The sequence below is a fragment of the Scophthalmus maximus genome, chromosome 21 (assembly GCF_022379125.1).
Source record: "Scophthalmus maximus strain ysfricsl-2021 chromosome 21, ASM2237912v1, whole genome shotgun sequence".
In the NCBI taxonomy this organism is placed as follows: Eukaryota; Metazoa; Chordata; class Actinopteri; order Pleuronectiformes; family Scophthalmidae; genus Scophthalmus; species Scophthalmus maximus.
Window position 1 is genome coordinate 3845790 of NC_061535.1, and position 27535 is coordinate 3873324.

General features: G+C 45.7%; 3 protein-coding genes and 4 non-coding genes across 8 annotated transcripts; 1 reads left to right on the forward strand and 6 right to left on the reverse strand.

Annotated features, from left to right (window-relative positions):
- Positions 1–814: 814 nt before the first annotated feature.
- si:ch211-171b20.3 lies at positions 815–5272 on the reverse strand. Of its 2 annotated transcripts, none has more exons than XM_035619861.2 (8): positions 5180–5272; positions 4364–4543; positions 4241–4286; positions 3703–3794; positions 3167–3308; positions 2616–2723; positions 2467–2522; positions 815–1555 (listed from the first exon to the last, which is right to left on the reverse strand). In XM_035619861.2, exons 2-8 carry the CDS (start codon positions 4533–4535, stop codon positions 1425–1427), a joined length of 747 nt encoding a protein of 248 aa, XP_035475754.1. In that variant the 5' UTR covers positions 4536–4543; positions 5180–5272; the 3' UTR covers positions 815–1424. The 2 variants fall into 2 exon arrangements, with proteins under 2 accessions (XP_035475754.1, XP_035475753.1); XM_035619860.2 differs by having other exon boundaries at positions 4910–5237.
- Positions 5273–5334: 62 nt separating this feature from the next.
- Positions 5335–10140, reverse strand: rpl7 (ribosomal protein L7). Its single transcript, XM_035619863.2, has 7 exons — positions 10019–10140; positions 9421–9520; positions 9112–9278; positions 8388–8525; positions 6868–6977; positions 6171–6386; positions 5335–5874 (listed from the first exon to the last, which is right to left on the reverse strand). Exons 1-6 carry the CDS (start codon positions 10030–10032, stop codon positions 6178–6180), a joined length of 738 nt encoding a protein of 245 aa, XP_035475756.1. The 5' UTR covers positions 10033–10140; the 3' UTR covers positions 5335–5874; positions 6171–6177.
- Positions 6030–6122, reverse strand: LOC118291571. The gene has a single exon (XR_004786714.1). It is a non-coding gene; the product is annotated as a small nucleolar SNORD12/SNORD106 (small nucleolar RNA).
- LOC118291572 lies at positions 6615–6704 on the reverse strand. Its single transcript, XR_004786715.1, has one exon. It is a non-coding gene; the product is annotated as a small nucleolar SNORD12/SNORD106 (small nucleolar RNA).
- On the reverse strand, positions 8164–8255 carry LOC118291570. Its single transcript, XR_004786713.1, has one exon. It is a non-coding gene; the product is annotated as a small nucleolar SNORD12/SNORD106 (small nucleolar RNA).
- Positions 8600–8689, reverse strand: LOC118291573. The gene has a single exon (XR_004786716.1). It is a non-coding gene; the product is annotated as a small nucleolar SNORD12/SNORD106 (small nucleolar RNA).
- A 1270-nt stretch (positions 10141–11410) lies between the features above and the next one.
- rdh10a (retinol dehydrogenase 10a) lies at positions 11411–22634 on the forward strand. Its single transcript, XM_035619859.2, has 6 exons — positions 11411–12305; positions 12568–12803; positions 18801–18899; positions 20040–20185; positions 20740–20871; positions 20995–22634. The coding sequence occupies exons 1-6, from the start codon at positions 12020–12022 to the stop codon at positions 21116–21118; spliced, it is 1023 nt and encodes a 340-aa protein (XP_035475752.1). The 5' UTR covers positions 11411–12019; the 3' UTR covers positions 21119–22634.
- Positions 22635–27535: the final 4901 nt, after the last annotated feature.

Here is a 27535-nt window from a genome sequence, read left to right on the forward strand (position 1 = left end):
TGCACACCTTACGATCCAGAGGGAAACAGAAACACTGCCCGTCATCCCACGTCGTCACATTCGTATTTAACAGGGAGCTCAGTGTGTTGCCACTGTTTTTTGATCATCTGTCTCCACTTTATTTAATGTCATAAAAAATAACAAAACAAATACCTTGCTCTCTCACTTGAACGCTTTTCACTTCATCGGAAAGTCATGATCTGTCACTTTGAGGCCTGTTGGCCTCCGCGCTGAGTCACTTCAGACTGCAGGATTGCTGTCATCCTTCAGATGACACAGACGTGGCCATCTAGACGGTTTCCACGTGACATTCTGATAAATACTGCACAAAACTGAAAGTGACTGTGATGGAGAGATGACACACAGCAGAGACATGTGGGACAGCTGCAACAACTTCATTTTGGACATATTGAATTATTCCTTTTTTTCATTTTCTGCTTTTTAATATTTATAGACAGCATGCCCCCCCTGCTTCAGGCAGAGTCTGTGGCTGTATAGCTTGTTGTAACATCTTCAAATAATAGTGAATAAACAAAACGACAACTGGTCTGACTGGCATCTGCCTTCTATACGCCAACACAACAACGTGCCATGTGGGAAAGCACCACATTCTGGGATGTGGGGGCACAGCTTTGTGTCTGTTTGGGAGATATGGAATGCAGATTATGTTTCATTGCAGCTTTTAGACATTTTGCTGACTGTATGAGTCGCAATGTAGCGTATGCGCCAAAGGGAACATGAAGCTCCCTTCGTCAGCTTTCGTTCAATAGAAGCCGCAAAACAAATATAACGATTCAAATTAGAGAAGACGTTCTTGTGCTACTAAAAATACTTTTTTTTTTATTGCAGGAAGACGTTTTACAAGGCACAGTAATAGTTCTTCTAAACTATTTCATACATCAATGTCCCACTTGCTTAACAAATCCTAATTGGTATTTAACAGTAATCTTCGAAACACTGTTGTAGTAAAATCAAAGCCAGACGGTATCTGCTACATACTGATGATACGGCAAGAAATATGGTCATATTACACAACAGCCATTAAAAAGGTCAGATAACTGTGCAGGTGTTGAGTGGTGAGCTACACAGAGCTGGGAATCAAAATGGAAAAAATTATTTGGATTTATTATCCCCGTTTATTGTAGGGCATTTGCTGCAAGGTATACTATATACTATACTGTGTATATGTATATATATAATACTATATGTGGTCACCAAAAGAGAGACGCTCTTGGTCAGGAATCCCAAAATGTGAAGACGAGCCATGTGAGGCAGAAAACTAATGTCACTGAGGATAAACAAGCCGTGAGAAGGAGCCACTGAAACGAACACGGCGCCCTGAACGTTTGATCCTGCTCAGAGGTCGTTGGCACAGACTCAATGGTTTTGATCCTCGACCAGTGCGACTGGGGAGCAGGTGATTGTCAGGATGGAGGTTTCCTTGTTTTCTTGAGCTTCTCTTGTCTCACCGTCTCAGCCTCCAGAGAGGACAGCTTCGATACCTTGTGGATAAAAGAGCGAGAGGCTCCGACCACCGGGTCGGGATAGGACTGGCCTGTGTGGCAAGAGGAGAGGAAGTAAACAGTCGGAGAGAAAAGCGTAGCATAACAGAAGTTAGGATGAGACCTATAATACAATAATATGGTATATACCTGAGAAATAAAACATTATATAAGGTACAATCTCAATCTGTAAGTGGCACTGATTAACTAAATTAAATTAAAAACACAAATCCTGGCACATTTGCACCTTTATGTTACCATGTTCTTTTGAACATTACTGGTAACTGATTGTACATACTACACTATTTTCCACTATTAATATTTCATGTAAATTCTTTATATTTACTGTCCTTATTCTCTATATTTATTGCAATTGTTTTTGAATATAATTGTATATTTTTTAAGGTGTGTTGTGTGAAACTTGCTGCTGTAACACCGGGATTTCCCAGCTTGGGATCAATAAAGTACATATCTATCTATCTATCTATCTATAAGTAATATCAATTGGCAGTAAAAAATGTCCATCAACTGAGTGCTTCACAAAATAATTCAGTGTATGGTGGTTAAACTAAAAGAGAAAGCCCTTAGAAAAAAACTGGAGCAAACCGGTGAAATATGAACCCTCATTCCACTTGGCAACACTGAACACTCCCTTTCTCCATGTGACCCCTTGTCGCTCTCTGTTATGTACCAGAGCTAACAAGTTGCCCTGAACTGACAACACGAGGCCCGGGGATCTGCGCTTTTTGTTTGAAGAGAGTCAAAATCCACTAAAATTACACCTTTGCTGCCAGCAAATCAATGTCATGAACACCTGTACAGGTCGAAGGTTAAGACTCTCTTTTTTCACTTGCAACACAGACAGGGGATTCTGACTTGACGTGTTAAGACCACAACATATACCTGAGTGGGGAAAAAGAGCATATACTTTGGCTGCACAGTCAAAACCATTGAAACAACTCACTCTTCTGACTGTCTTTAACAGTCGACAGGTGGTAGTTTGGATGATGCGCCTTAGGCCTGCGGGACAGAGGGACAGTGGAAGAGGCACAGGTTGACAAAGTAATAGAGGGAACTATTGATTGGCACGGTCGGATTGAGTCTTGGAAGTACCTGCTGAGTTTGCAGCTTTCAACCGAGACAGGGTTTCTGCCCTTGAGGTATAAAGTGGAGAGGAACGGGGGGGCTTGACCTGGGTTCAGTTCATATCGCTCAGGGTAACTGGAAGATAGATTTGAGACCATATTGCAAACATATGAAACAAAGTGCAAAGACACTTTGTTTTCTCATGTGAAAAGACGAGATTGGTATGTTCTCCCATTTTTGAATAACAGGGTAAGGTACTCAGTTAGAGAGAAGGCAGCTTTCTGTCATTAAAAAGCTCAAGTGTCCTCAAAATAGACTGTTCCCACAAACGGATGACTAATAGTGATAAATAATTGTGATCTCATTATGAACTCAACGAGCTTGAAATCTTCTGATTGTGACAGATAAATTATGTATGTCCAATATATTAATTGTGTCTGGCTGCAGTTCCCTTTGTTCATATAATTGCAAATTGTCATAAATAGTCGAATTAGTGTATTCTGTGCAGCTGTCTCCAAAAAAAAAGTGTTATGAAGTAGAGAGACGACTACAGTGAGTGACGTGAACACGCTGGTTACCCCAGGATGAAGGGCTGCTGCGCTGCATGGCTGTGGGAAAGCTCCTTGGCGAAGCTTAAGGGACACAGGGTGCCAGGTCTGTGCACACGGTAGTCTCTCTGCAGAGGAGGAAACACAGTCCTGGTCCGCTCAAACCTCGCACCTAAACATAAACATATTTTCGCTATTCAGAAGTAGAAAATTTTATGGGAACAACACTTTTAAATAATGTGATATCTAGCATTTGCTTTCATGAATACTGTCAATTCTGACTGAAATGTTGCAGTATCTCGCAGTTGCTGAAATAGGTCTCATGGTCATAATGCATGATTACAGCTCCACCTACTGGCTGCAAGATTACAAGACAGGAGCCTCAAATTAAAAGTTTATCAAATGGACTGTTAATCCACTTTGAAAACCAATGCAGTTCTTTTGATGTCAAAAGTGATCTTTACATTTCCGGAGTGAGAAAAATAAATATCTGGAAAAATATAAAACATCTTAATCTGCAGTTAAATGTAAAAGTGAAAGGACGTGTCCTATTCTGCAACTCTTACATTTCTTATCAAAGAGGAAGTGTCTGCCACAGATGTCCCCTGGGTCGGTGTTCTCTGATTCCAGCTTTGCATCTTTAGCCAATTCAGGTGACCTACAGACAGATTGAGATTGAAAAAAGGCAATACCAGGGGCAATGATGAGTATGCAATCAGTAAGCTAGTATTCTTAGGTCTTTCAATTAAGTGTAATACGATTAGAATATTATATATTAATGATCTACTCGAGTTTTCTTTTCAAATGTATAAGCGCATAAGTACTAGTTGCCATGGCAGCGACCCCTATCAGATCCAGGTGTAACAGCACTTTAAACCTGAGTGAGACATCATGAATAAACAAGCTGATCTTCTGAGAAATATGATAATAATAAATTATAGGACAGATGTTCGGATATCATATTTCCCACTTGATGGACTTGTATTTGTGGTTTCCTGGCATGACGCTGGCGTAGAGAATCTACATCACCATCCACCAGGAAACCAGATTTACTGATGAAGCCATTTGTCATTTGATTTATTTGATCGTAGTGACGCATCTTACCCTGCGAATATGAAGCCGCCGATCAAGGACCCCCCATCCCTGGACCCTATAACATACAGAGGAACTCACTTGACATGGCGTTCAGCTGCAATCTGAATGACTTCATCACTCAGCTCAACTCACTGCTCAGCGGCTGTATCACCGGAAGTTTGGTCCTCGTGTAGTTGTTTTGCCTGAGCGCCGCATGTCCCGCAGCATCAGGACCGCCGCGCTGCCGGCCGCTCATCCTGCTCCGCTCTGACGTCACTGCCTTCGCGGCGGGCAGAGGGGAACTGTTCACCTGGTAAGGCATCATGTTGGGAGCTGCCGCACAAACACATCATCTCGTTGTAGCAGCGGTTCATTATTATATTGTCTATATTTATGTAGACTTTGTTTTCATTCTCTTAAAACTACAGTGATCCTTTGATCATACGCATTTGACCAGTGTTCGGACTACACAGCGGCATTTGGGGGAGCCGTGTTCCGGTGGCACTACCAGACATGAGTCTTACAACCACTAACAGCCAGTGGGCGTCTGTCCACAGACAACACTGTCCCTGGTGTCGAAACAACACAACACACTTTACTCTGATAACAGCTCGGTCAGTTAGCTCCTTACGACACTGACTGTACATCCGAACTTTTGACGTTAGGTGAAGAACCACGCATTCCTGTTTCCCCACTCACTCCATTGGTTCCGTGTCCAGTCGCCAGGTTCGCTGCCGTCCGGCGGTGGCGCCGTCACCGAGCAGCAGTAGCTCAGTAGCAGCAGTAGCTCAGTAGCAGCAGTAGCTCAGTAGCAGCAGTAGCTCAGTAGCTAGCAGCAGTAGCTGCCGCCGCTGCGTTAGTGTTCACTTCGTCTGTTTGGTGACTGTAAACAGTCCGAGGCCTGGCTGTTTCCGTTTTGACATTCTACCGACGCACCTACAGACCGGTCAACAACACGGAATAACTCACTGTTTTCTTATAGACCATTCAAACATCCACCCTAGCTCAGTGCAGAGGAGTTCGAGAGGCGACGTAATGTTGGGACGTGATTTGAGTGCAGCGCCGCCACGCACGGATGGACAAGGAAGGAACAGACAGTCTTGTTATGTAGGGGACACGTACAGTATGATCGACAGTTATTTTAAATCAGTGAAAAACACCGACATGCTTTATGTAGGTTAGCTAGTGTTTCATTTGGCTTGTCACTTCACTGGGGCATCGATTCGGTTTAATTCTAAGATCAGAGATTTAGTTGGATATAACAAATTGTTTCATCTACACAAAACCAAATGTCTCCCTGGGATCAATAAAGGTTTTCAGATTCTGAACATGAAACTAGTTCTTTAAGAGATGACAGGGTATTATGGTATTTTATGCGATATGAAACTAAATTAGCCCAAGATGTCCACCCTACCTGAATTAATATATTATACAGTAAATTTAATTTATCCTTATTAAAATGCAATGCTAATGATTTATATAGTGTCACGTATTTCCATTTTAGGTGTCAATCTTTTACTTACTGCTGCTAAACACCAAAATAAGTTGAGGTGGAAAATAGATACCAAATAAAGATATGCTAGAAATGTCACATTGATGGACAATCAAACAATGACAACGTTTTTTTTCCTCCACATTTTATTGTACAATGAGTCCTTTGAAGCCTGAAAGACAGAAAAAACAGTCATTAACTAAACATGACTCATCTGGAATCAAATTATTTGCCTTATAACTAAAAAGGGAATCTTAAAATTGCTCTTGCATGGCAGTTTTGCTGAGACCAAGATCTTTTGTGGGTAATTTGAGGCTTAATGGCCAAAATGTGGTTTCAGACATTATTGGCTTATTTTCAGCAGGTTTTCACCATAGTCGATAAGATGGGGAAAAAAGATAATGCATCATTAACCACATTAAATGACACGCCTACAATCAAGACCTGCAAAAGTTTCCTTATACTCACCATAACTTTAGTTCATCCTCCTGATCATTCTGTTGATCTGATCCTCCCTGTTGCCAGCGTCTCCTCCCTCCACAAAGTGTTTGGTCTTCTTGTTCATACCACCACGTGGAGACGACAGCTTGAAGGGCCACAGGAAGTTGTTGGCGGGCTTGAAGTTCTTTCCAACTGTGTAAATCTCATGGATGAGGTCCTCAACACAGATGATGCCATATTTGCCTGCAGATGAAAATCAATGCATTGAATATATCTAACTGCACAAAAGATTTTTCACTCAACTACCTGTGGGTTAAAGAAAAAGACAACTGTATATCTGGGCTATTTTGGTTGACGAGTTTGCAAAATGATTGTGCATTTAACCCAGACCAGAGGAATTTATTTGATCACAACATTTAACATTGAATGTGGCCATTAAAAACATATATCCTAGTGGTAAAGTCACACTGACATGTGGTTTCAGACTCAACTGGCTTAGTTTTAAGTTTTCTCACCAAAGTCGTTAAGACGGGGAAAAAAGTGTGCATCATTAACCACATGTAGCTGTGCCTTATTCCAATAGTGCATTTGTGATTAAACCCCATTGTGGATAACCATGACCTGGATCAATGACAATCTCCACATACTTCTGATCTTCAAGTGAGTAGCTGTACTATGTAGAACACAAATTGGTTCTCTTTCTAATAGTAAAATCATGCCGTACCGAGAGCCTTCTCCACCAGAGCGTTGTCTGTGAGGGCGATGCGCTGTTTCCTCATCCTTCCATGACCACGTTTGTAGATGAGCTCACGCACTGACTTCAGGTTGGGGTATCTGCGAAAAAACAGTGGGTCACAAACCGTATGAAGTGAGTTCAAATCAATTCTGAACAATGTTTTTCACAACAAGAGGCGCAGATAGTCAGTGTCCTTCCATCACTATTGGAGTATGTATAGATATTTCATCATTGGCTCATCAAAAATTGTACAATTTAATTCTACTACATTAGAAGTCTTTCAAATTATTAAAAAAATTATCTGACAAACCCTGATATTGTGTGGCTGTATTATTTGTGCTATAACTTCCTCCTTTTTACACCAACAAAAAGCAGAAACCTTATCCTATTCATCTCATCACCTCCAAACACGTAGAAACAATTAATTGCAATTTTACTGTCTAGCTCAGAGCAGCAGCTCATTTATATGAAAACAGGTTCAAACCAACTACAGATGATAGAGCTCCTAGTTTTGTGTTGTACCTCATTACACAAAGTGTCACTAACCAACTATGCTAAATATATATTTACTGAAATTATGAAGCAACGTAGAATTTGCATCACCACTTAGATGAAGCCACAAATATCAAACTAATATTTCACCAGATGAATGGGGGGAATGACCAATCAACGACAATAATATAATATGATTATGATTCGATAAAATTATAGAAAGGCTTGTGGTTACACAAAAGCAAGGCAGTGACTAATACCTGTTCCTGTACAAAACATTACCACATCTATGTCATTATGAAGCTTTGTTTCTTCAGTAAAGGTCTGTTGATGTCATGTTTTACAACTAGGCACAGCCAGACATCCACATCAGAAACATCTCTTCTGCTCATAACATGCTAAAAAGCTATACGCCTTGTTTTGCCAGTTTCACCTCCTGCAATTTAGTTTGACATTCAGTCTATTCAAATGTAAATTACTTAATGGTTCCTATTTATTCCCCGACATCTGAGGTCAAGTTGACAGCAAAGAGAACAAAGTGTACTACATTACAGTGTTACAATGTTCACTAAGGGGTTGAGATTTTGTTTTTAATGAAGTAAGACTAAAGGCCACATTTACAATGTCATCATTGGGACTCCATTTATAGAAAATTGAAACTACATCCTTGATTTGAGCCCCCATCAAGAAATTCACACTGAAGCACTTAAACCATTATTCCACATCAGGTCAATAAACGTAGTATTTCATCAAAACAAAGGGGGAAAAATGTTCAAGTACCATTGGATACAGAGTGTGGTTTCAGACAAAACTGGCTTAGTTTCAGTTTGTATTCACCATGGTCGATAAGATGGGGAAAAAAGTTCAGCATCATTAACCACACTCCAGAAAGGCTCTCAGTGCTAAGTTTCATATCAACATTCACTGCCTATTAGCCCAATTTAAGAACTGAAAATGTTCAGCTTGGACCAACATAAGTATTATATCTGTTAGTTAAACTGTAAGAACAGCCTTACCCCCAAGCAATGTAAGGCTCAGCAATCCTCAGCATGTTGATGGAAGCCTTGTTCAGCTTGACGAACACTCCATTGAAGATCTGGCGCAGACGGAGCAGCTGCAGAACTTTGCGGACCTTGGGGCTGACACCATTGATACTGTAAGACAAATGGGGACACGATTAGCATACAGATTCAGCATCAGGGTGAAGCTCTGTTCACTTGCAGCATCACTTGTGGTTTCAGAATCCAATTGGCTTATTTGACAGCTGTATCACCATGGTCGATAAGTCGGGGAAAGAGAGGTCATCATTAACCACACGAGTTGGAGCACAACATTTACATGGATCGCTATATGAACCACCTTCAGGCCAAAATGACATTGGGTTCTAAACATCCGCCAATTTACTTTAATTGTTTAACATCTATTAATGCATTCAACCCTAACCCTAACCCTCAGATTAAGTACTTATGCAAATTCAAACAGCAACTTCAAGCTTTTGCACGTTTAGCATGCAAAGTCCAGACACGGTTGCAGCATGTGTTTAGGTTGAACATGAAGTAGTTTCAATGGTTAAGTGTCAACACATTGTGCCATGTGAGCAGGGACATGAAGGGTTGTTCCCAATCCTTAAAAGTATGATCATGGTCTATTTTGTTGGCACTCCAAGCAATCCATGTACATGTTACTGACAGTGCTGCTTGACAACAGGGGACAGTTCTGTTGCCAGACATGTGGACTCACCCTCTGATCCTGATGACGTAGGCCAGTTTGGGCTCGGCGGGCACATAGTAGTTTCCCACCTTGCGAGCGGTACGGGACAGGCGGATTTCACGCCTGTACATCTGCTTGTACTCAGTGTGGTACTTCTCAGCCCTCTTGTAGATCAGTTTCCTGGTCACTTTGCGGGCCTGTGAGCATAAACGGGGGAAAACGCATCCTCAGTCAGTGCGAGTGAGGGCTACTCTGCTGATCGGTTCAGTCACACACCGACAAACATCTGCGAGTCAAACATCGGCTCTCTGACCGGTGCCTTTCTTTCTTCGGACGTACCTTTTTGTCAGCCAGCAGCTTCTTGACACGCATGGCCTTCATGTTGGCGAAGGCCTTTCGCCTTTTCAAAAGGCTCTCAGGGACCGCCGCCACTTTTTTTCTGTTGGAGAGATGCACAGCTTCATGACGCTTTCGTAGGCAAAAACACAGTATCGCATAATCTCACATAAATAACCACTCGACGGACACGTCTCCACTTTGCCGCTCGTAGCTACTAGCTAGCTGACCTGTCGCTAACCGGCTTCAACACAGGCTGCGTTACTTCAATTGAACGTTTGCCTGCGAACCTGGGGAGCATCAGCAGCAGCAGAGAAAAAGAAATTGCAATAAATTCCCAACGTTATTCTCATATTAGCACAGAAACTAGCCACTTCTTCGGCGCATGGGGCTACAGAGACAGCCATGTTGGAACCACTACCCGCGATACACACATTCGGCGAGAAGTAGTCACAACAACAATAACAACCACAATCCTGAACAATACTATTTGGAGTATGATGTAGGCAAACTAAACAATCGACATAGGACGTAAAATTGTCTAAGATAATTATTCTAACAGCGGATGTGCTTAGATTTTAATACAGCGCCGAGCACTCACTCTGCGTCCGCCATTGCGTCCACCGAGAAAGAGGGATTTTTCTTTGCGCATGTGCGGGTTAATGGCTTTAGGACCCTTCCGGGCTGTCCTTCCAGCTGCCTGACGCACCAGTGTCTTAGAGCGAGCCAGACACTGCCGAGCGATATTCTAAAGTGAGCGTTATTGTATTATATTTTTTTATAACATACACAATCAACTCGCTTCATTGTTCTATTGGGTAATTTGTCGTGAACTGTACAGTATTATATGTAGGTAAGGTTTTGATTTGTTTTATTTTAATCGTGGCGTTGCAAGTTCAGTTTTTGTATTTTAATTAATGCACGTTCGGTACGTTAAACTGGCATGTGTCTCTTCAGCGCCCCCCCCCCCCCCCCCCCGTGATGGTACTGCTCTCCCGGCAGAGGGCGCCAACGCTTCATCTTACAGGCCGAGATCAGAGCGAGTGCAGCGGAATTTTTCTGCTGACCTTTCTCCGCTGGATGGATCCACTGGGTCTCAGTCAGTGTAGGAAGAAAAAAGAAAAATACCTTTATGTTATAAAACGCATGATGATGCTCAGAGTGGTTACGAAATCATGGAATGACGTGCTGTTAGACTGGCCCCTTTAATTTAAAGTCCAGATAAATATGTTAAAGTGCCACATTTATTTTTGATTCAAAATATTTATTTGACTTTACTCGAATATTTCTGATACTAAAACTTACCTTTCCCTTCTTTGTATAAAAAAATATCTGGGGAGGAAAAATGGGATCAACTTTTGCTTTTAATGTACATGATGAAATGTATTATTATTATTATTATTATTATTATGAGTTAATACTTTTCCCCCCTCAGGCACCGTTTAAATGCAGGACTTTCGCTGAAAGAAATATTAACATTTTGGCATCAGCCTAACATTAGTAAAGGATCTGACAAGTCTTCCACCGGGAGGTCGACCCACCTTAAACACTGAACATGGGCAAAGACGTGCGCGCGCGCGCACACACACACAAACACACACACAAACACAAACGAAAGCAGACAGACATGATCATTGCCAGAAAATGATGGCGGTAATATAATTTAGACTTCTGATTGAAATCCAGCAGATGTGATCCAAAAGCAGTTCAAACGACTGAATGGAGTTTATTCTGGGAGGAATAACGGTGCGTTATGCTTCCTCCATGAATGGACGGACACTAAACCTGGAATTACAAAACTCGTTCTGCTCGTGGTGGCGAACGGCACTGTCACAATCATCTATAATTATTTTTTAATCTTTCAAAAAAAAAAATTCTTAATCCCAATCCTTCCTGATCCTTCATATCATGAAAATAAGGATTAAGACAAGATCACTCATGAAAAAAACCGAACCGGAACCAACATGAAATTTAATCTGGTCTAGTCTTCTTTATTAATCTGCTAAACCACATTTTCATAGGACAAATAACTTTGAATATATATATTTTTTTTAAATAGAGCCAAAGAAGAAGCAGCAGCCTTTACTGGGATTGTACAAGTGTTCAAATCCTCCAGGTTACATCACCTCTGAGTGTGTATGCGTTTGCACCAGGCGCTGGGGACTCAGTCCTATTGGGTCCGGCGCTGATGGGTGGACTGAATAAATAGCGAGGGGAGACGGGGAGTGAGGATGAGACGAGTGAGGCAGCAGCAGAGGAAGTAGGAGGCGCAGACCAGGGAAGCTGCTCACAACCAAACTCTCTGCAGCCGCGCGGTGCACGGGCGACGGGACTCTGGCTGAGCTGCACCTCAACTCTCCTTTCACTCTCGAATCCTTGTTTGCGCCTCTTTTTCTCCCCTCGCCACGGTTGCGCGTGTGTGCGCGCGTTTCCCTGCCTGCACCGCGATCCAAGTTTGTCGCCGTGTCTCCCGCGAACAGGTTGCAAAGAGGGAAGAGTCCCCCTACTCGCTCGCGCGGCTCCTTCTCCTCCTCCTCCTTCTCCTCCTCCTCCTGCTGCTGCTGCTTTTCCACTCGAATTCGATCGACGGTTTCGGGTCAAGATGATCACCATCATCGCAGAGTTCTTCGTGGTCATCCTGAAAGTGCTGTGGGCGTTCGTCACCGCCGGCGCCAAGTGGGTGGTGCGGCCCAAGGAGAAGAGCGTGGCGGGACAGGTGTGCGTGATCACCGGCGCCGGCAGCGGCCTCGGGCGGCTCTTCGCCAAGGAGTTCGCCCGGCGACGAGCGATACTCGTGTTGTGGGACATAAACAGCCAGAGCAACGAGGAGACGGCGGAGATGGTGCGGCAGATCTACCACGAGCTGGACGCCCCCATGACGAAAGACGGTGAGTCTGTGCTCCTTTTTAAAAAAAAAATTTGGTTGTATTTGCAGCATTTTGGATGTCAGCGGGTTTTTACGCACGACATTGCCAAGACGCCGCTTTGTGTTCGAATCAGGTGCCATCGTATTGTTCTCCAAAATTGTACTAAACTCAGCTGCAAAGTAACATAATAACTTATGATTGTGCCAATTCAGATTTGTATTATTATAATAACCTGCCTTTTTTTAATTGACCACCGTCTCCATCTCTTTCCCCCAACCCGCAGGCCCCATCGGAGGTGTGGAGGAGGTGCCTCCGTTCCAGCCGCAGGTCTACACGTACGCGTGTGACGTCGGCAAGCGGGAGAGCGTGTACTCCACGGCCGAGAAGGTGCGTCGGGAGGTGGGCAATGTGGACATACTGATCAACAACGCCGGCGTCGTGTCCGGCCACCACCTGCTGGAGTGCCCCGACGAGCTGATCGAGCGCACCATGGTGGTCAACTGCCACGCGCACTTCTGGGTGAGTAAAATTCATCTTAGAGTTGTACCGATGCATGTTGGGTATTGGGGCGCTTACAAGTATGATGCTCTTCACGAGGACAGTGTTATCAGATGTGTGCTGCAGTGATGCCAGGTTCACAGGAATGTTTCCACTCTGACTTTGCTCTTCATTATCCCATCCTCCTCTGTGTGCCAAATCATTTCAAGAATCGCGTGTGCGTGCGTGTGCGTGTGCGTGTGTGTGTGTGTGTGTGTGTGTTCGATCCCCAAGTATTGAGGGAATATGACTATAAATAGTTGCCGTGCGTTTTCAGATTTCAGCTCTGCTTTGTGTAATTCTGCCTGAGGACTGTCACGGGTTTGGCTGTAACTCTCGCCTTTACTGCTCCTTGGCAGCCCCCCTGTCAGGGATGACCCCCCCCCCGTATGTCAGACCTTCCTTCTCCTGTCTTTTTCGCCATATTAAAATCTCACTCTGATGGCCGCTCACCACATTATGTTGGTACGGAGTGATTTGTTGTGTATGAGATATTTTTTTAATCTTGGCTCAGTTCCGTAGGCCTTCTTTCTTCCCCGATGTGAATACTTATCTGAAAGGTTATGTGGACTTGATGGAGTGAGTTTGTGCACTTTTTGATAAGCACAGGCTGCAGTGTTGAACCAGGCCAAGTGTGTGTGTGTGTGTGTGTATTTTGGAAGTGGGGACAATCACTGCCACAACAGTTGGAAATCAATTGAAGCCCCTTTTTCTCCAATAACTAATAAATGAGTAGTGACAATCGATTGTCACCTGTTTGGGACAATCATTAGTGATCGTGCACATATTGGTTTATAGATCTGTCGTGCAGTAAATATTAAGGATTGGGAACGTGTCCTTTGCCTCGTTGCATGGCTCAGTGGATTCACTGTCACACCACGAAACCACAGTGGTTGTGTGAAGCTCGTCGTAAGTCAGACAGGTTGTGTGTTGTCCTCCTTTTCTTTTTTTTTTTTAATGGATGCGCCATTCAACTATTGACGTGCCTCCCCGCTGGGCATCTCCTCGATCTTTTTAAATCCAGCGCGTGGAGTCGGGCTGGCAGATTTTGGATTCTGTGTTTGTGTTCTCCCACATTCTGTGGCGAGCGTGGTTTCTTCAGGAGGAGGGAGGAGGGAGGGGGGCAGATGAGAGAGGAACCTAATGAATGGCGACAGCCAGTGTGGTAGGATGTGGTTCATTAAAGACACAAGCTCAATGAATAGAGCTTAGACTAACAGGGACCTGTCCACCATCCTCTCACACAAACACGGTACGGTTACCGACGCAGGTGGGGCGGTCCTTTCTTTTTTTCCTTTTTTCAACAGCAGGTTTTTTTTTTATTGTTTAATTGTGGTTTATGACTCAACAAATACCCACAGCTTAGGCCTTGAAGTGGAGTTTAAACCCTGTTTAATGGGGTTGGATCAAGTGTTTCAAGTGTTTTTACAAAATGCTGCTGCCGACACTAAAGGGAAATCACAAAACAGGATGTTGTTTTTTAAAAACTGTTTAGAGATTAAATTTACAGAAGCAGGTTTGCTTGCTTCATCGTTGTTCATGCTGCTGTTAAGGTCATGCACGTCTGTGCTTCAGCAGTGGACACAAAGGGCTCGAGATTATTTTTTATTTTCGGTGAGTTCATCTTATTCAGCCTGTCACTTTTTTGGGGGGGAAACATCATCATGGCTTTGGCCCATGACATGTGCGACATTCGAGAAGCATTGTCAACCCGCAGAACCTCCTGGGCCTCGACCCAGCCCTAATCCCAGCCAGCTAATGACATTTCCCAAACAAGTTGTTTCTCGAAAGCAAACTCAACAGCAGGTTCAAAAAAAGCTCCCTACATCTTGAGACGCACCACTGAGTTTGAAATAAGCAAAGGGGAAAGTCCAGATGAGGGAGGGGAAACGATTTTTGATTTTGTGTAAAGCTTTCATTTGTTGGACAGTGTAGCGGGAATCGGGCAGGGATGGAGACATGAGCAGGAAACGAATGGTAATCGTGTGTGTGTGTGTGTGTGTGTGTGTGTGTGTGCGCCAGACATGCTCAGACCCCACACTTCTTCTGTCCTCCTTCCACAGGCCCCTCTGACTCCTCCCAATCTGATTTGGAGGCAGTGGGTGCAGCTGCATTGGAGTCACGGAGGCCAGCCCTGTTCATCCGGCTCTGACACACACACACACACACACACACACACACACACACACACACACACACACACACACACACACACACACACACACACACACACACACAGCTATGATTCAGTCCCTCGCTCCCTTTTAGGTTTTTTATGAGGCAGGGGGTCATCACATTGAATTTGTGTGATGCTTTGATTACTCCAGCTGGCAATTTTTTCTGACGAGTCTCAGTTTTTTAGTCATGCGGAGACGGGGAATGTGCAGTCATTTAGACTAAGTGTCACCAGAGTTTGTTTTTAAGGGTGTGTGTGTGTGTGTAGTGGAATGACATAAAAGGAAATCGTCCCGCTCATCTTGAGGTGGTTACCCAACAGGTGGCTCGTGAACAATAAGCAGTAGTTCCTCCTCCTCATGGACATCCTACCTCTCTTGTGACGACATGAAAGCGCAGGGCGCCTGACAGTGACATGGCGGGAAAAGAGCAAAGGGAAAAAGAAAAGGGGAAGGAAGGAAGGAAGGCATTGCCGTCCCGTCCACAAGCGAGGCGAGAGGGTAATGGTAAGCCGCTGCTGACCCACTTTATCTGACAATTGGTTTCTTGTCTGCGAATCAACTTGACGAGATGCCAGGCGACAGGAGCCAAGTTCCGCAGGCCGCATTCCTGCTGTAGCCAGAGAAAGGAGGCAGCCGGGCAGAAGGGTCCCACTTGACTGGTTTTACATGGGCCCCTCCTCTGGCCCGGCGCACCTGTACCCCCGCCGACTGGAGCCAGCCACGACTCACTCCCATGTTGGCTCTCACCTTTAGCAGGTACCTCAACGTATGGGATAAGGTCTTATTCTTAATAATTCCTATCCTTATTGTTCAATGAAAACGCCCATTGTAATTTCAGTGCCCGCGATGTCTTGCGTCTCGTTTCATCAACTGTCAAACGTGAAATCTGCGCATTTGAGAGGCTAGAGAGCCTAAGAGCAATTAATCAACGATCAAAATAGTTGAATATTTTAATCAATTGTTAAGGTTCAAACGGGGACATGAGATGAAAAGAAGCTACAATTGCCAATTTAATTGTCTTGCAAAAACAACCCTCCAAAATTGTTAGTCAGGTAAGGTTCTCTTATGAATAATGTTTTATCACACTCCCCTACTATTAATCCATTCATACCTATTATAGCTATTTATAGAAAACCTTAACCCTTTTTTTTTTAATTCAGTAAAATTCACATGAGAGTCGAGTCTTACAAAGTGACTAATGATACAGGCCCTAGTAAGCACGAGCTGTAAAACATTCACAAGCCGGAGTTCTAGTGGCCAAGGTCTGATTGCCTGAGGACTTTAATCTTCAAGTGGGTCTGTCGGGGGTAGAAAGGTTTCCAACGTGACCAAATGCCTGTGAATTCGTTTGGATTTTTTTTGGGGGGGGGGTCCCCACTTAGTTTTGTTGAGTCATTATATCGGATCCCGTGACCTGTGGAGTTTGTCCTATATCGACACCACTTCCCTCCCTTGACAATTGATGTTGCTCTCTAGGTAAATTGGATTCCATTTGCACAGTCGGTGGGGAAGGGGTCAACCGTAGCGGTGGCTCACCGACTACAGCTCGGCCACCACGACGTGACCAATCTGCATCCATCGTCCCCGGTGACCACTAAAACCCTCACCCACTCAAATTCCACGATCCGTTGCCGGATGAGACGAGCTCTTTGGGCTCAGGCATTTTCTCTCCTTCTCGCTCTCTTGTCCAGGGAGAAGTCAGCCCAATTAAATGGCCATCTGGTCGGACGCAAAGGCCAATATTTTGTTCATATTCCTGTTGGTCAGATGCTTGCACTAATATAGCCTGACACCCCAGCTGCAAGACGCTTTGTGTGGCTTAAATGCTCCTGGGGGCACACACCAATTACGGGGGGGGGGGCGCTGCAGTGGGCAGGGGACCCCCACATAGGCCAAGGAGGCCCGGCTGTGTCAGCGGGTAATTTAGCGGAACAAGGGAGCGTTGAGACCCAATTACGGCGGCGCTTGATGTAAGACACGAGCCCCCGGTTGCCTTCACACATTTTGTGTCTGAGAGGTCAGGGGAGGTCACACCCGCATGCCAGAGCTGCCATGAGAAGCGGGACATCACTGGAGGGTGGGAGAGAGAGACTGGACAGGACAGTTGGTCACATTTAGCCACGTCCTCAGGCCGAGGCAGTTATTTTCAGGCCACTCAGCGAAATTGTCCGGTGGCATCCGAGCGTTGGCTTCAGTCGCAACACATTGTGCCAGATCACGTCGTTCCCTGCTCTCTGAAACTTGCTGTGGGAGTGGGTAAACTTTTGCCTCCAGTCCGGTATGCGTGCATATCTTAAGCTAGAGGCCTCGCGTTCTCCTGCTCACATCATTTGATGAGACGAATATTTCAGCAACTTGAAAATCCACGTCCTGGCAAAGAGCAGATGTTTGGAGCGCAGTCAGATCAGTTAGACTGTTACCTGGCTATAGAATGAGCTCCAGAAAAGGTGAAGTCATCTTCCTTTTGAAACCAGGCTTTTGACTTATTGCTTCCAGTTTTATTTTATCTCGCAAACCGAGCAGAAAGATTAGGTGCCGAGGTTGCCCTGGAAGTCAGTAGGTTCGACGCAGTTAATCTCTGGGTGCAGTTTTTAATGAGGCCTCTCCTCCCCTGCCAGTGGTTTCATGGCTGTACTACCTGGTACCATGCTCTCTCTCTTTGGCTCCGTGCTCCCCTCCTGCCAGTGTTTACAAAGGAGGCTTTGAACACTGTACTGACCACTGAAACTGTCTCATTTTCATTTACGTAACCCACAAAATTATTGGAAAATAGGAATGAAAAGTAATCAAAAAATGCTGAGCCCCTATTTTCTAAAGTCCCAAATTATATCGGAAAATTGCTTGGCACCATGTTTTTATGTTACATCCAATTCCTTCAGCACTATTGGGAGCCGTGTGTTATAACACAAAGGTGCCCTCGGTGTTTTGTAACCTCTGACATTATATAAAGAGCGGCGCAGCGTCCGTCACTATGGCAGCGCGCGTCTGACTTGAATGGATCTGCTCCCAACAAAAGGGCCTGCCGGTTGTTTGTAGACCTCCCAGTGGGAGAGTGATTGGTCAGTTCCTATCAGCGCCGTCGCATGTCACACCTGCTGATTGGCCCATGCTGTGTCCAGGACAACTCCAAAGTCAGCAGACGGGCAGACTCGAGGAGCAGATCAATAGGTTAATCAGCTGGAACCACTTGAAGTCTCATTTCTCTGTGTTGCACTTCTCACCACCGCACTGTTCTCATTTGGACGGGGCCCCAGTGGAACCCGCTCGGGCTCCAGTGGAAACTCTTTCACATCCAGCCTCGTCTCGCCTCGCCTCGGTTCGTACGGCCGGCTGCTGCTCGGACAGAGACGACGGGCTGAATTGTATTGTTGGAAGTGCTGAGTGAACGGAGGCCTGCGATTGGTGTTGTCATCAACTCTTTAGAGCCGGGCCCAACGACGGGTACCAGATCTGCGTGGGAACAGAACAGATTGCACGCACGCACGCACTAAATACCTGCTCTTTCAGTGACTGCCTCTCTTGCCTCCATCCTACTCACACCTGCCACAAAGGAAAAACTTAAATTATGTTTATTCATTTAAATGCTTCATCTCCAGTGGTCTATTTTTTATTTTTTCTTTGCCCGTTATGAATTGTCATTCAAACGCCTCTGTCTGAATCACCATGGAGAAGACGGCGAGCAAGAGGGAGGCAGAGAGGATCAAAGGGCTTTGGCACAGACAAACTGCACAAGTGAACTAACCTTCCTCCTCCCCCCCCCCCCCCCCTCTTTGCCCTTCTGTCTCCTCTGTCCTTCCCCCAGACCACCAAGGCGTTTCTCCCCAAGATGCTGGAGCTGAATCATGGTCACATTGTGACGGTTGCCAGCTCCCTGGGTTTATTCAGCACAGCTGGAGTGGAGGTTGGTATCATACACAACAACACACATATACACGTCTCATCGTTCCCACCATCCAAAACCAGCGGATTTTTTCCCTTTTTCTTCCCGAAAACCGCCGGCGTGCCAGCTAGCACACTGAGCCGGGGGAGGCTAGGCCCCCTTTCCCCTGCTTGTCCCCCCACCCGTTAAATTGAGGGACACAGATGAGCATTGGGGAGCCTCTTATAGATTCCTCTATCTGCAGCAGTGGGGCGGTGGGGCCCCTAATGGGCCGAGCTGACAGCTCCACCAAGGGACAGAGACATCTTCATCACTGCTTTGTGAACCACTTGATGCTCACTCAGTATTCAGCTCACAGACGCTTTCATTGGATAAACGTCTGGTATTTTTTCCTATAGTTTTTTTTTTTTTTTTTTTTTTTTGTTCTTCCCCACTTCTTTTTGTTATTTTAATTCATATAACAATATTTAGCAGGGTAATTTATCTCCATAACCACAGAGCGAGTAGACTGGTCGCCCCCCTAGAAGGCGTTCTCATTTATCACCTCGTCTGAGGACGGTACGATCTGCGTGACAGACCACTGCGTTTGCCTATTTTTGTTTTTATAGCTGCACATATTCTTTTGTTGTAAAAAAACAAAACAAACATTCATCCGTAATGATTAAGACTCCCCCTCGAAGGGACTGGGGTGTAGTCGTCAGTTTTTTGTCGACCCGTTGTGCTCTGTGGAAATGCCTTGAATGGGATTTCAGACACACGCATATTTATTTATGGGAATCAAAGCCCTTGCTTGTCATGTGGGCACAGTCCAAACTCTTTATCCTCCCCGCGCTTATTGACATGCATCTGTGTTTGCTCAAGCCCCCCCCCCCCCCCCTTTTAATTTTTTTATTATTATTACCACATCAAAACCTTCCTACCGAGCTGAGCAGTCTCCTGATGCGCAGGAGAAGAATGCTAATGAAACAGTAGAGCGGCGGACGGGGCTCGCTCTGTTTTTGGTTTTTTTGTGCCCGTGTCATTAGGAGCAAGGAGAGACCTCTGTGCCCACGGGGCATGTGTGCTAATGTTCTCTGTGGTTCCTGGGTGCAGGCCGGACCAGAGTTTTACAGGACTAACCTGTTCTCCCTCCCCTCTCTCTCTCTCTCTCTTCTCCCTCAGGATTACTGCGCCAGTAAGTTCGGTGCCATCGGGTTCCACGAGTCGCTGAGCCACGAGCTGAAGGCCTCGGAGAAGGAGGGCATCAACATGACCCTGGTGTGCCCGTACCTGGTCGACACCGGGATGTTCAAAGGTTGCAGGATAAGGTTAGTGTGTGTGTGTGCAGACATCTCGTTTGAGTTCGTCCTCTGTAATTTTCACCATATAAAATTGCCTCACAAACACCTTTTGAACTTCAAAGCAGCAGCACACGCACATTATAAAGTCCCAGTGGTCAGCGATCGGCAAACACCAAGAGGGCGACTTTCCCAAGGGGAAAAGCTCCCAAACAGGTGCACCTGGGCGCCCCCCACCCCCTTGCCCCCGCCCCAGTTCCTCTAATAGTCCTCACTTTGTTTGACAGTAACAGTCGGCAGGTGGCTTTACTGTCCCAGCGATCACTATCACGGAGCACAAGAAATGTTCGCATCCTTTTTTTTTCTTTTTTTACATTATCACTGGTAACCGTAACCCTGTTCGATGGCCATGTATCCTAGTGTGTTAATGAATTCGTTCAAATCCTTAAAAAAAAAAAAACCCTCCTAGAAATAGGCTTCCTATCAAACTAGAAACCTGAAAGCTGTTTTTGTAATAAAAAATTGAGATGTAGGAATTTTTATTGGCTCATTCACCAAACTGTGGCACTTGTGTCTCCACTCAGGAAGGAGATTGAGCCTTTCCTGCCTCCGCTGAAGCCCGAGTTCTGCGTTAAACAGGCCATGAGAGCGATCCTCACCGACCAGCCCATGATCTGTACGCCTCGCATCGTCTACATGGTCAACTTCATGAAAAGGTGAGCTTCCTTCCTACGTTTCAATATCCCTCTCGTTTTAAGTTTCCCTCTCCCCCCGGTTGCTACTTCATCTCTCGCGTGTTACTAATATCACCTCTGCCCCCCCCCCCCCCGTCTCCGCAGCATCCTGCCCTTCGAGGCCATCGTGTGCATGTACCGGTTCCTGGGCGCCGACAAGTGCATGTACCCCTTCCTCGCTCAAAGAAAGGAGGCCATGAACAACAACGAGGCGAAGAACGGAATCTAGGAGGGGGGGGGGGGCGCCGTTTGCAAAAAAAACGAACAGGGGCACGCGCGCGAATGTGCGAGCATGAGGAAACAACCACTGGGGATGAATGGGGGAAGGAAGGAAGGAAGAAAGAAAGAAAAGACTGAATCGAGACTGGTGCACTTGCATTGAGCAAATGCAAAGGTTTACCATATTGTTCCTCTGGAACAAAGAAAGCTGTGTACTACACAAAAGATTTATTTGACTTTGTTTTGTCATGTTTTTTTTTGTTTTTGTTTTTTTGAAAGTTTGTTTGAAGAAACCAACATTATATACTGTGTCACTAGTTTTGAAATCATACAGAAAAGATATCCAATAATTAACTATTTACATAATGTAGTCACCAGCCTTATCTAGTGTCATTGTGGAAATATACAGTATGTTACTGTACAAACAGTAAAAAATCTTTTTTGTTTTTTCACATTTATTTTTTATTTTTGTAGACATGCACTGTAATTTCAGATTGTTTCTCTACACTGCCAGTGTTCTCTGTGTAGGAAGGTTCAGACTACACTACATCTCCCCACACAGAGGCTTTTCTTTTCCGTCCCTCGGTCAGGAAATTGGTTTGCAGCTCAGAGCTTATTAAAAAAAAAAAAAATACAGTTTGAGAATTTTTTTTTTTCACAATTAAAACTTGTACCATATTTTGTTACTTAAGTTACAGACATGTAGCATTTGTTAATAATGACGTCTACGCATTCCAAATGGGACATTTAATGGCCAGATCGTGGCTGACTTGAGAGCTTCACGGCAGTTCCCAGGGGACGGGGTCCCCTCGAGGGTCCACATTGACAAACCTCTCCAACGAAAAGTGGACGAGGCGGTCAATGTCCTTTGGTCGAACTGGGCATGTCTGACACATTCAGAATGTATCGCTTTGGGAGAAACCGAGAGGAAATACACTTTTTTATTTTTTTTTATTTCAAGATCTGTGGTTGTTTTTATATTGTAAATTCATGTTACCAATATTATTTGTTGGGGGGCGGGATCAAAAAACAAAAACAAAGGCTGTAAACTCCAGGCGAATCCCCACGTGCTGATGTGTGGTTGAGGGAAAAATGTATTAAAGACACTTGCTCTCTATTATCCTTTCCAAAGTAACACTTTAACACTCCTGTCCATTTGTCCACCTTGTACAGTTAAAGTGAAATGTAAATGTTTAAATGTTGTGAATACCCCAGTTCCCCCTTCAAAATGAAATGTCTCCCACCATATTTGATTTATGAATATTTTATATACCTTTTTAGGACGACAAGAGTTTTTGAATTTCAACTACATTCCAATAGGCGTCATTCCTTCAGTCACAGTGATGAGCCTAAATTCTCTACCTCTTCATTTTTTTGCCTTTAATTTTTTTTTGACAATATGACATAAGCCTCTTTTTTTTTCTTTTTTTGTAATTTTCTGAAGACCGCTCCATAGCAGAGCAAATGTGGTTCCAATGTTTAGTGTCTCTACCTAACTTAAATTAATAAAGTGATTTAGATTATTACTTGGTGTGTTGTTACTACCTGCCATCGTCAGATCTTTGCCATTTATAAATTCTAAATCAAAATTATTACTCAGCAGGAACACGTCTGCATTTGTTAATCCAAGGTCTGTGAATCGGCACGTTGGGTGACAGGGGAAGAGGATCTTCTGCCGCGCTGATGAACGTCTCGGGAGTTATACAAATCCCTTACTTCTATTGACCACGACTCGTGTGACTAGTATCAGTATCGCCGTCCTCCCACATGGAGTCTGAGCACTTTTTAGATATATGTTTGTTGGCTACAGAGGTCAAGAGCCATGTTCCTTTTGTGAGTAAATATCATACTGTATTGACACACGAGCAGACGTGACCTCGATCAGGGACTTCCCTCTGTGAGAAGGGAGAGTTATCATGTTGTGAGTTACATTACTATTTGTTTTTTGCATTTCGAAATAGATGCAGAGCAATTGTTAGTGCTACTACTATTCTGTAGCCGACTCTGACCCTTTTACATCCCCACAGAAAAGCAAGAAGAAAAGATAAGAAGAAGCTACATTTCCTAATTGGCGTCAGCAATCTATGACATTAAGAGATGTCATGAGCTGGATTGGGACTCACATGCTCACACCGCTGGGCTGTCTGTGCTTTGTCTCCGGGGCCGAGGTCGACTTCCTATGGGTCACATCCTGGTTGTAAGGAGAAGTGGATTGTGGAAGTCTAAAAATGAAACGTCATGCTTGGCTCTTCTGGGTTATTTGAAGCGTAAAGAAAGATTCCACAACACATTCCAGTTGATTTTTCACAACCCACACAGGAGCAGCTCCTGTAGAGTCTTATTAAAACATTTGTTTTTCAATTTGGTGTCTTAAACAATTCCCTCTGGATTTATAACACATATAAATACTGTGCTTGTTATAATGTCTCCCCCCCCCCCACAAAACTTATACCTTGTAAAAAAAAACCCTCTCAAAGTACATCCACCCATTCACCCTCAAAGCCAGAAGCAATGAATGAGCAAATGTTTTGATTTGTAAAGTTTACTTCAACAGAAAGTCAACTCTCAGCGTGGGTGAAGTACCAATAAAAAGTTCCTTCTCCAGAAAAAAAACTTCCTGTTTGTGTTCTCACGCCAAATGAATTAATGAATTACGCAAAAGAAAGAATCTGGTTTTCCCCCTGCAGAAGGAATTCAGAGATCATGAGCCTGGCGGCTTGAACTCTGTGGAACTAAATTTGGGTCAGGGGAGCAGCCGCAGACTGCGCGTCCCGTCTCAGACCTTCCCCCTCATCACTGCCCCTTTTTCTTCACAGCACATCAATTTATGGAGATGCGTCATGAAAACTGCATCGGCTCCCTGATGATGATAATGTCTTAATGCCAAAAACGGACACTTTCATAACACAATAAACAGCTCCGATCAGAGGAAGAGAAGACGTCGGAGCTGCAGACACAGATTTCTTCATCTGCCGAATGTTGGATCTGAACTAATTCAGTGATCTGACAATTTTTTGGGGAATCTTTAGAAATCTCAAGACAAAACGATCCTCCACGCGTCTGTCAGCGTCTCTCCACAGAACAAACCGATTACTTTGGTACATGTGGTGGAGGATAAGACACCCATCATCCTCCAGACATACTCTCCTCTACTCCTCCTCTCCTCTCCTCCTCCTCTCCTCTCTTCTCTCCTCTCATCTACTCCTCCTCCCCTCCTCTCATCTACTCCTCCTCTCATCTACTCCTCCTCTCATCTACTCCTCCTCTCATCTACTCCTCCTCTCCTCTCATCTACTCCTCCTCCCCTCCTGTCCTCTCCTCTCTTCTCTCCTCTCATCTACTCCTCCTCTCCTCTCCTCCTCTCTCCTCTCACCTACTCCTCCTCCCCTCCTGTCCTCTCCTCTCTTCTCTCCTCTCATCTACTCCTCCTCTCATCTACTCCTCCTCTCCTCTCATCTACTCCTCCTCCCCTCCTCTCCTCTCCTCTCTTCTCTCCTCTCATCTACTCCTCCTCTCCTCTCTTCTCTCCTCTCATCTACTCCTCCTCCCCTCCTGTCCTCTCCTCTCATCTCTCCTCTCATCTACTCCTCCTCTCCTCTCCTCCTCTCTCCTCTCATCTACTCCTCCTCCCCTCCTGTCCTCTCCTCTCTTCTCTCCTCTCATCTACTCCTCCTCTCCTCTCTTCTCTCCTCTCATCTACTCCTCCTCTCCTCTCCTCCCCTCTCCTCTCATCTACTCCTCCTACCCTCTCCTCTCTTCTCTCCTCTCCTCTGCTCCTCCTCTCCTCTCATCTACTCCTCCTCCCCTCCTGTCCTCTCCTCTCTTCTCTCCTCTCATCTACTCCTCCTCTCCTCTCTTCTCTCCTCTCATCTACTCCTCCTCTCCTCTGCTCCTCCTCTCCTCTCATCTACTCCTCCTCTCCTCTCTTCTCTCCTCTCATCTACTCCTCCTCCCCTCCTGTCCTCTCCTCTCATCTCTCCTCTCATCTACTCCTCCTCTCCTCTCCTCCTCTCTCCTCTCATCTACTCCTCCTCCCCTCCTGTCCTCTCCTCTCTTCTCTCCTCTCATCTACTCCTCCTCTCCTCTCTTCTCTCCTCTCATCTACTCCTCCTCTCCTCTCCTCCCCTCTCCTCTCATCTACTCCTCCTACCCTCTCCTCTCTTCTCTCCTCTCCTCTGCTCCTCCTCTCCTCTCATCTACTCCTCCTCCCCTCCTGTCCTCTCCTCTCTTCTCTCCTCTCATCTACTCCTCCTCTCCTCTCTTCTCTCCTCTCATCTACTCCTCCTCTCCTCTCCTCCCCTCTCCTCTCATCTACTCCTCCTACCCTCTCCTCTCTTCTCTCCTCTCCTCTGCTCCTCCTCTCCTCTCATCTACTCCTCCTCCCCTCCTCTCCTCTCTTCTCTCCTCTCATCTACTCCTCTCCTCCTCTCTCCTCTCATCTACTCCTCCTCTCCTCTCTTCTCTCCTCTCATCTACTCCTCCTCTCCTCTCCTCCCCTCTCCTCTCATCTACTCCTCCTACCCTCTCCTCTCTTCTCTCCTCTCCTCTGCTCCTCCTCTCCTCTCATCTACTCCTCCTCCCCTCCTGTCCTCTCCTCTCTTCTCTCCTCTCATCTACTCCTCATCTCCTCTCCTCCTCTCTCCTCTCATCTCCTCTCCTCCTCTCTCCTCTCATCTACTCCTCCTCTCCTCTCTTCTCTCCTCTCATCTACTCCTCATCTCCTCTCCTCCTCTCTCCTCTCATCTGCTCCTCCTCTCCTCTCCTCCTCCCCTCCTGTCCTCTCCTCTCTTCTCTCCTCTCCTCCTCTCCTCCCCTCTCCTCTCATCTACTCCTCCTCCCCTCCTCTCATCTACTCCTCCTCTCCTCTCTTCTCTCCTCTCTTCTCTCCTCTCCTCCTCTCCTCCCCTCTCCTCTCATCTACTCCTCCTCTCCTCACCTCCCCTCTCCTCTCCTCTCCTCTCCTCTCCTCCTCTCTCCTCTCATCTACTCCTCCTCCCCTCCTGTCCTCTCCTCTCTTCTCTCCTCTCCTCCTCTCCTCTCCTCTCCTCCTCCCCTCCTCTCCTCAGGACCCGGACGCTGCAGTCTGCCAGCCTCCGAGCCAACCTCAGAGAAGCTGGGTGCACCAAACTAGGCCATCTGATGAGGACGACGGCGACGTCGGTCAACACACTGAGGGAGACCAGCAACATCACCTCTGCCAGGCTGGTCCGCAGAGCGGTGGAGGAAGTCTGTGCTGCTCTGCCACCGACATTGAGAGCACTGGCTGAAGACAGCACACCTGTGTGACCAGTGGAGTGAGGGGTGTGAGTACAGTTCCCCTTCTCTGTCCATCACCCCGGCTGTGGGGGAGTGGCAGGAGGGAGGAAATCAGCTGCTGTTTTTCACATCCCCTCATCTGGACACTTTTCAGGATGCAGGGAAGAAGAGCCTGTGTAAAAACCTTGAACTTGACCTCTCTGGCAGGGATAGAGGAGTCGTGGTGGACTGAGTTTTTCGGCCCAGACATTTCCCCGAAAGGCAGCTGGCGGTCCCCGTACAAGCTGCCCGTTGAAAAGCGAACAGCAGACCTCCAGTGGAGGATTGTACATGGGGCGATAGCTACGAACAGATACAGAGCGCACCTTGATCCGGAGCTAGGGGAGGGCTGTATCTTCTGTTCACAGGCTGAGACATTGGTGCACCTGTTTGTTCAGTGTCCTCGCCTGTTGCCAATGTTTGATTTATTGAAGGTGTGGTTTCAAGGGCTTGGGGAGGTTTTGCCTTTTCGTTATTTATTTTGGGCCCAAAATACTGTGCCAAGAAAAAGACTGTGCACACCTTATTAAACTTTTTAATCTGGTTCTGCAAAATTGACCATTTGGCTGACACGTAAGAACCGGGTCCAGAACGTGGGCAGTGTGGAACCTGTGCCGGTTCTGAAGGGACTGTTGAAAGCCAGACTGCGGGTGGAACACACCTACTTTAAGATGATGGGTGATGTGCGGGCCTTCAGTCGGATGTGGGCTGCTGGGGGAGCTCTGTTCTCTGTGGGGGAGGACGGGGAATTATTTGTTAATTTTTGAAATTTTCCATTTTTGCTACCCTCAAAATGTTGAGGTCACAGTCATTTATTTTGTTTGTGTAACGTCTCAATGAAGGGCCTTTGAAAACCAAACCTCCTCCCCTCCTGTCCTCTCCTCTCTTCTCTCCTCTCATCTACTCCTCCACTCCTCCTCCCCTCCTCTCTTCTCTTCTCTCCTCAGCCTCCACGGTGCGTTATTAACTGGGGGGGAAGCGCGGGGGGATGTCCAGGAGCTGCAGCCGCTCAGCAGCCCCTCCGCCGTGACTAATCGGGCCTGGATAAAGTTGCTCAGTGGGAGATTAGTTCTAATATGAAGGAGAGTCGTACTGACAGCTTCGATCCCACTGTGTACAGAAGCAATCAGCA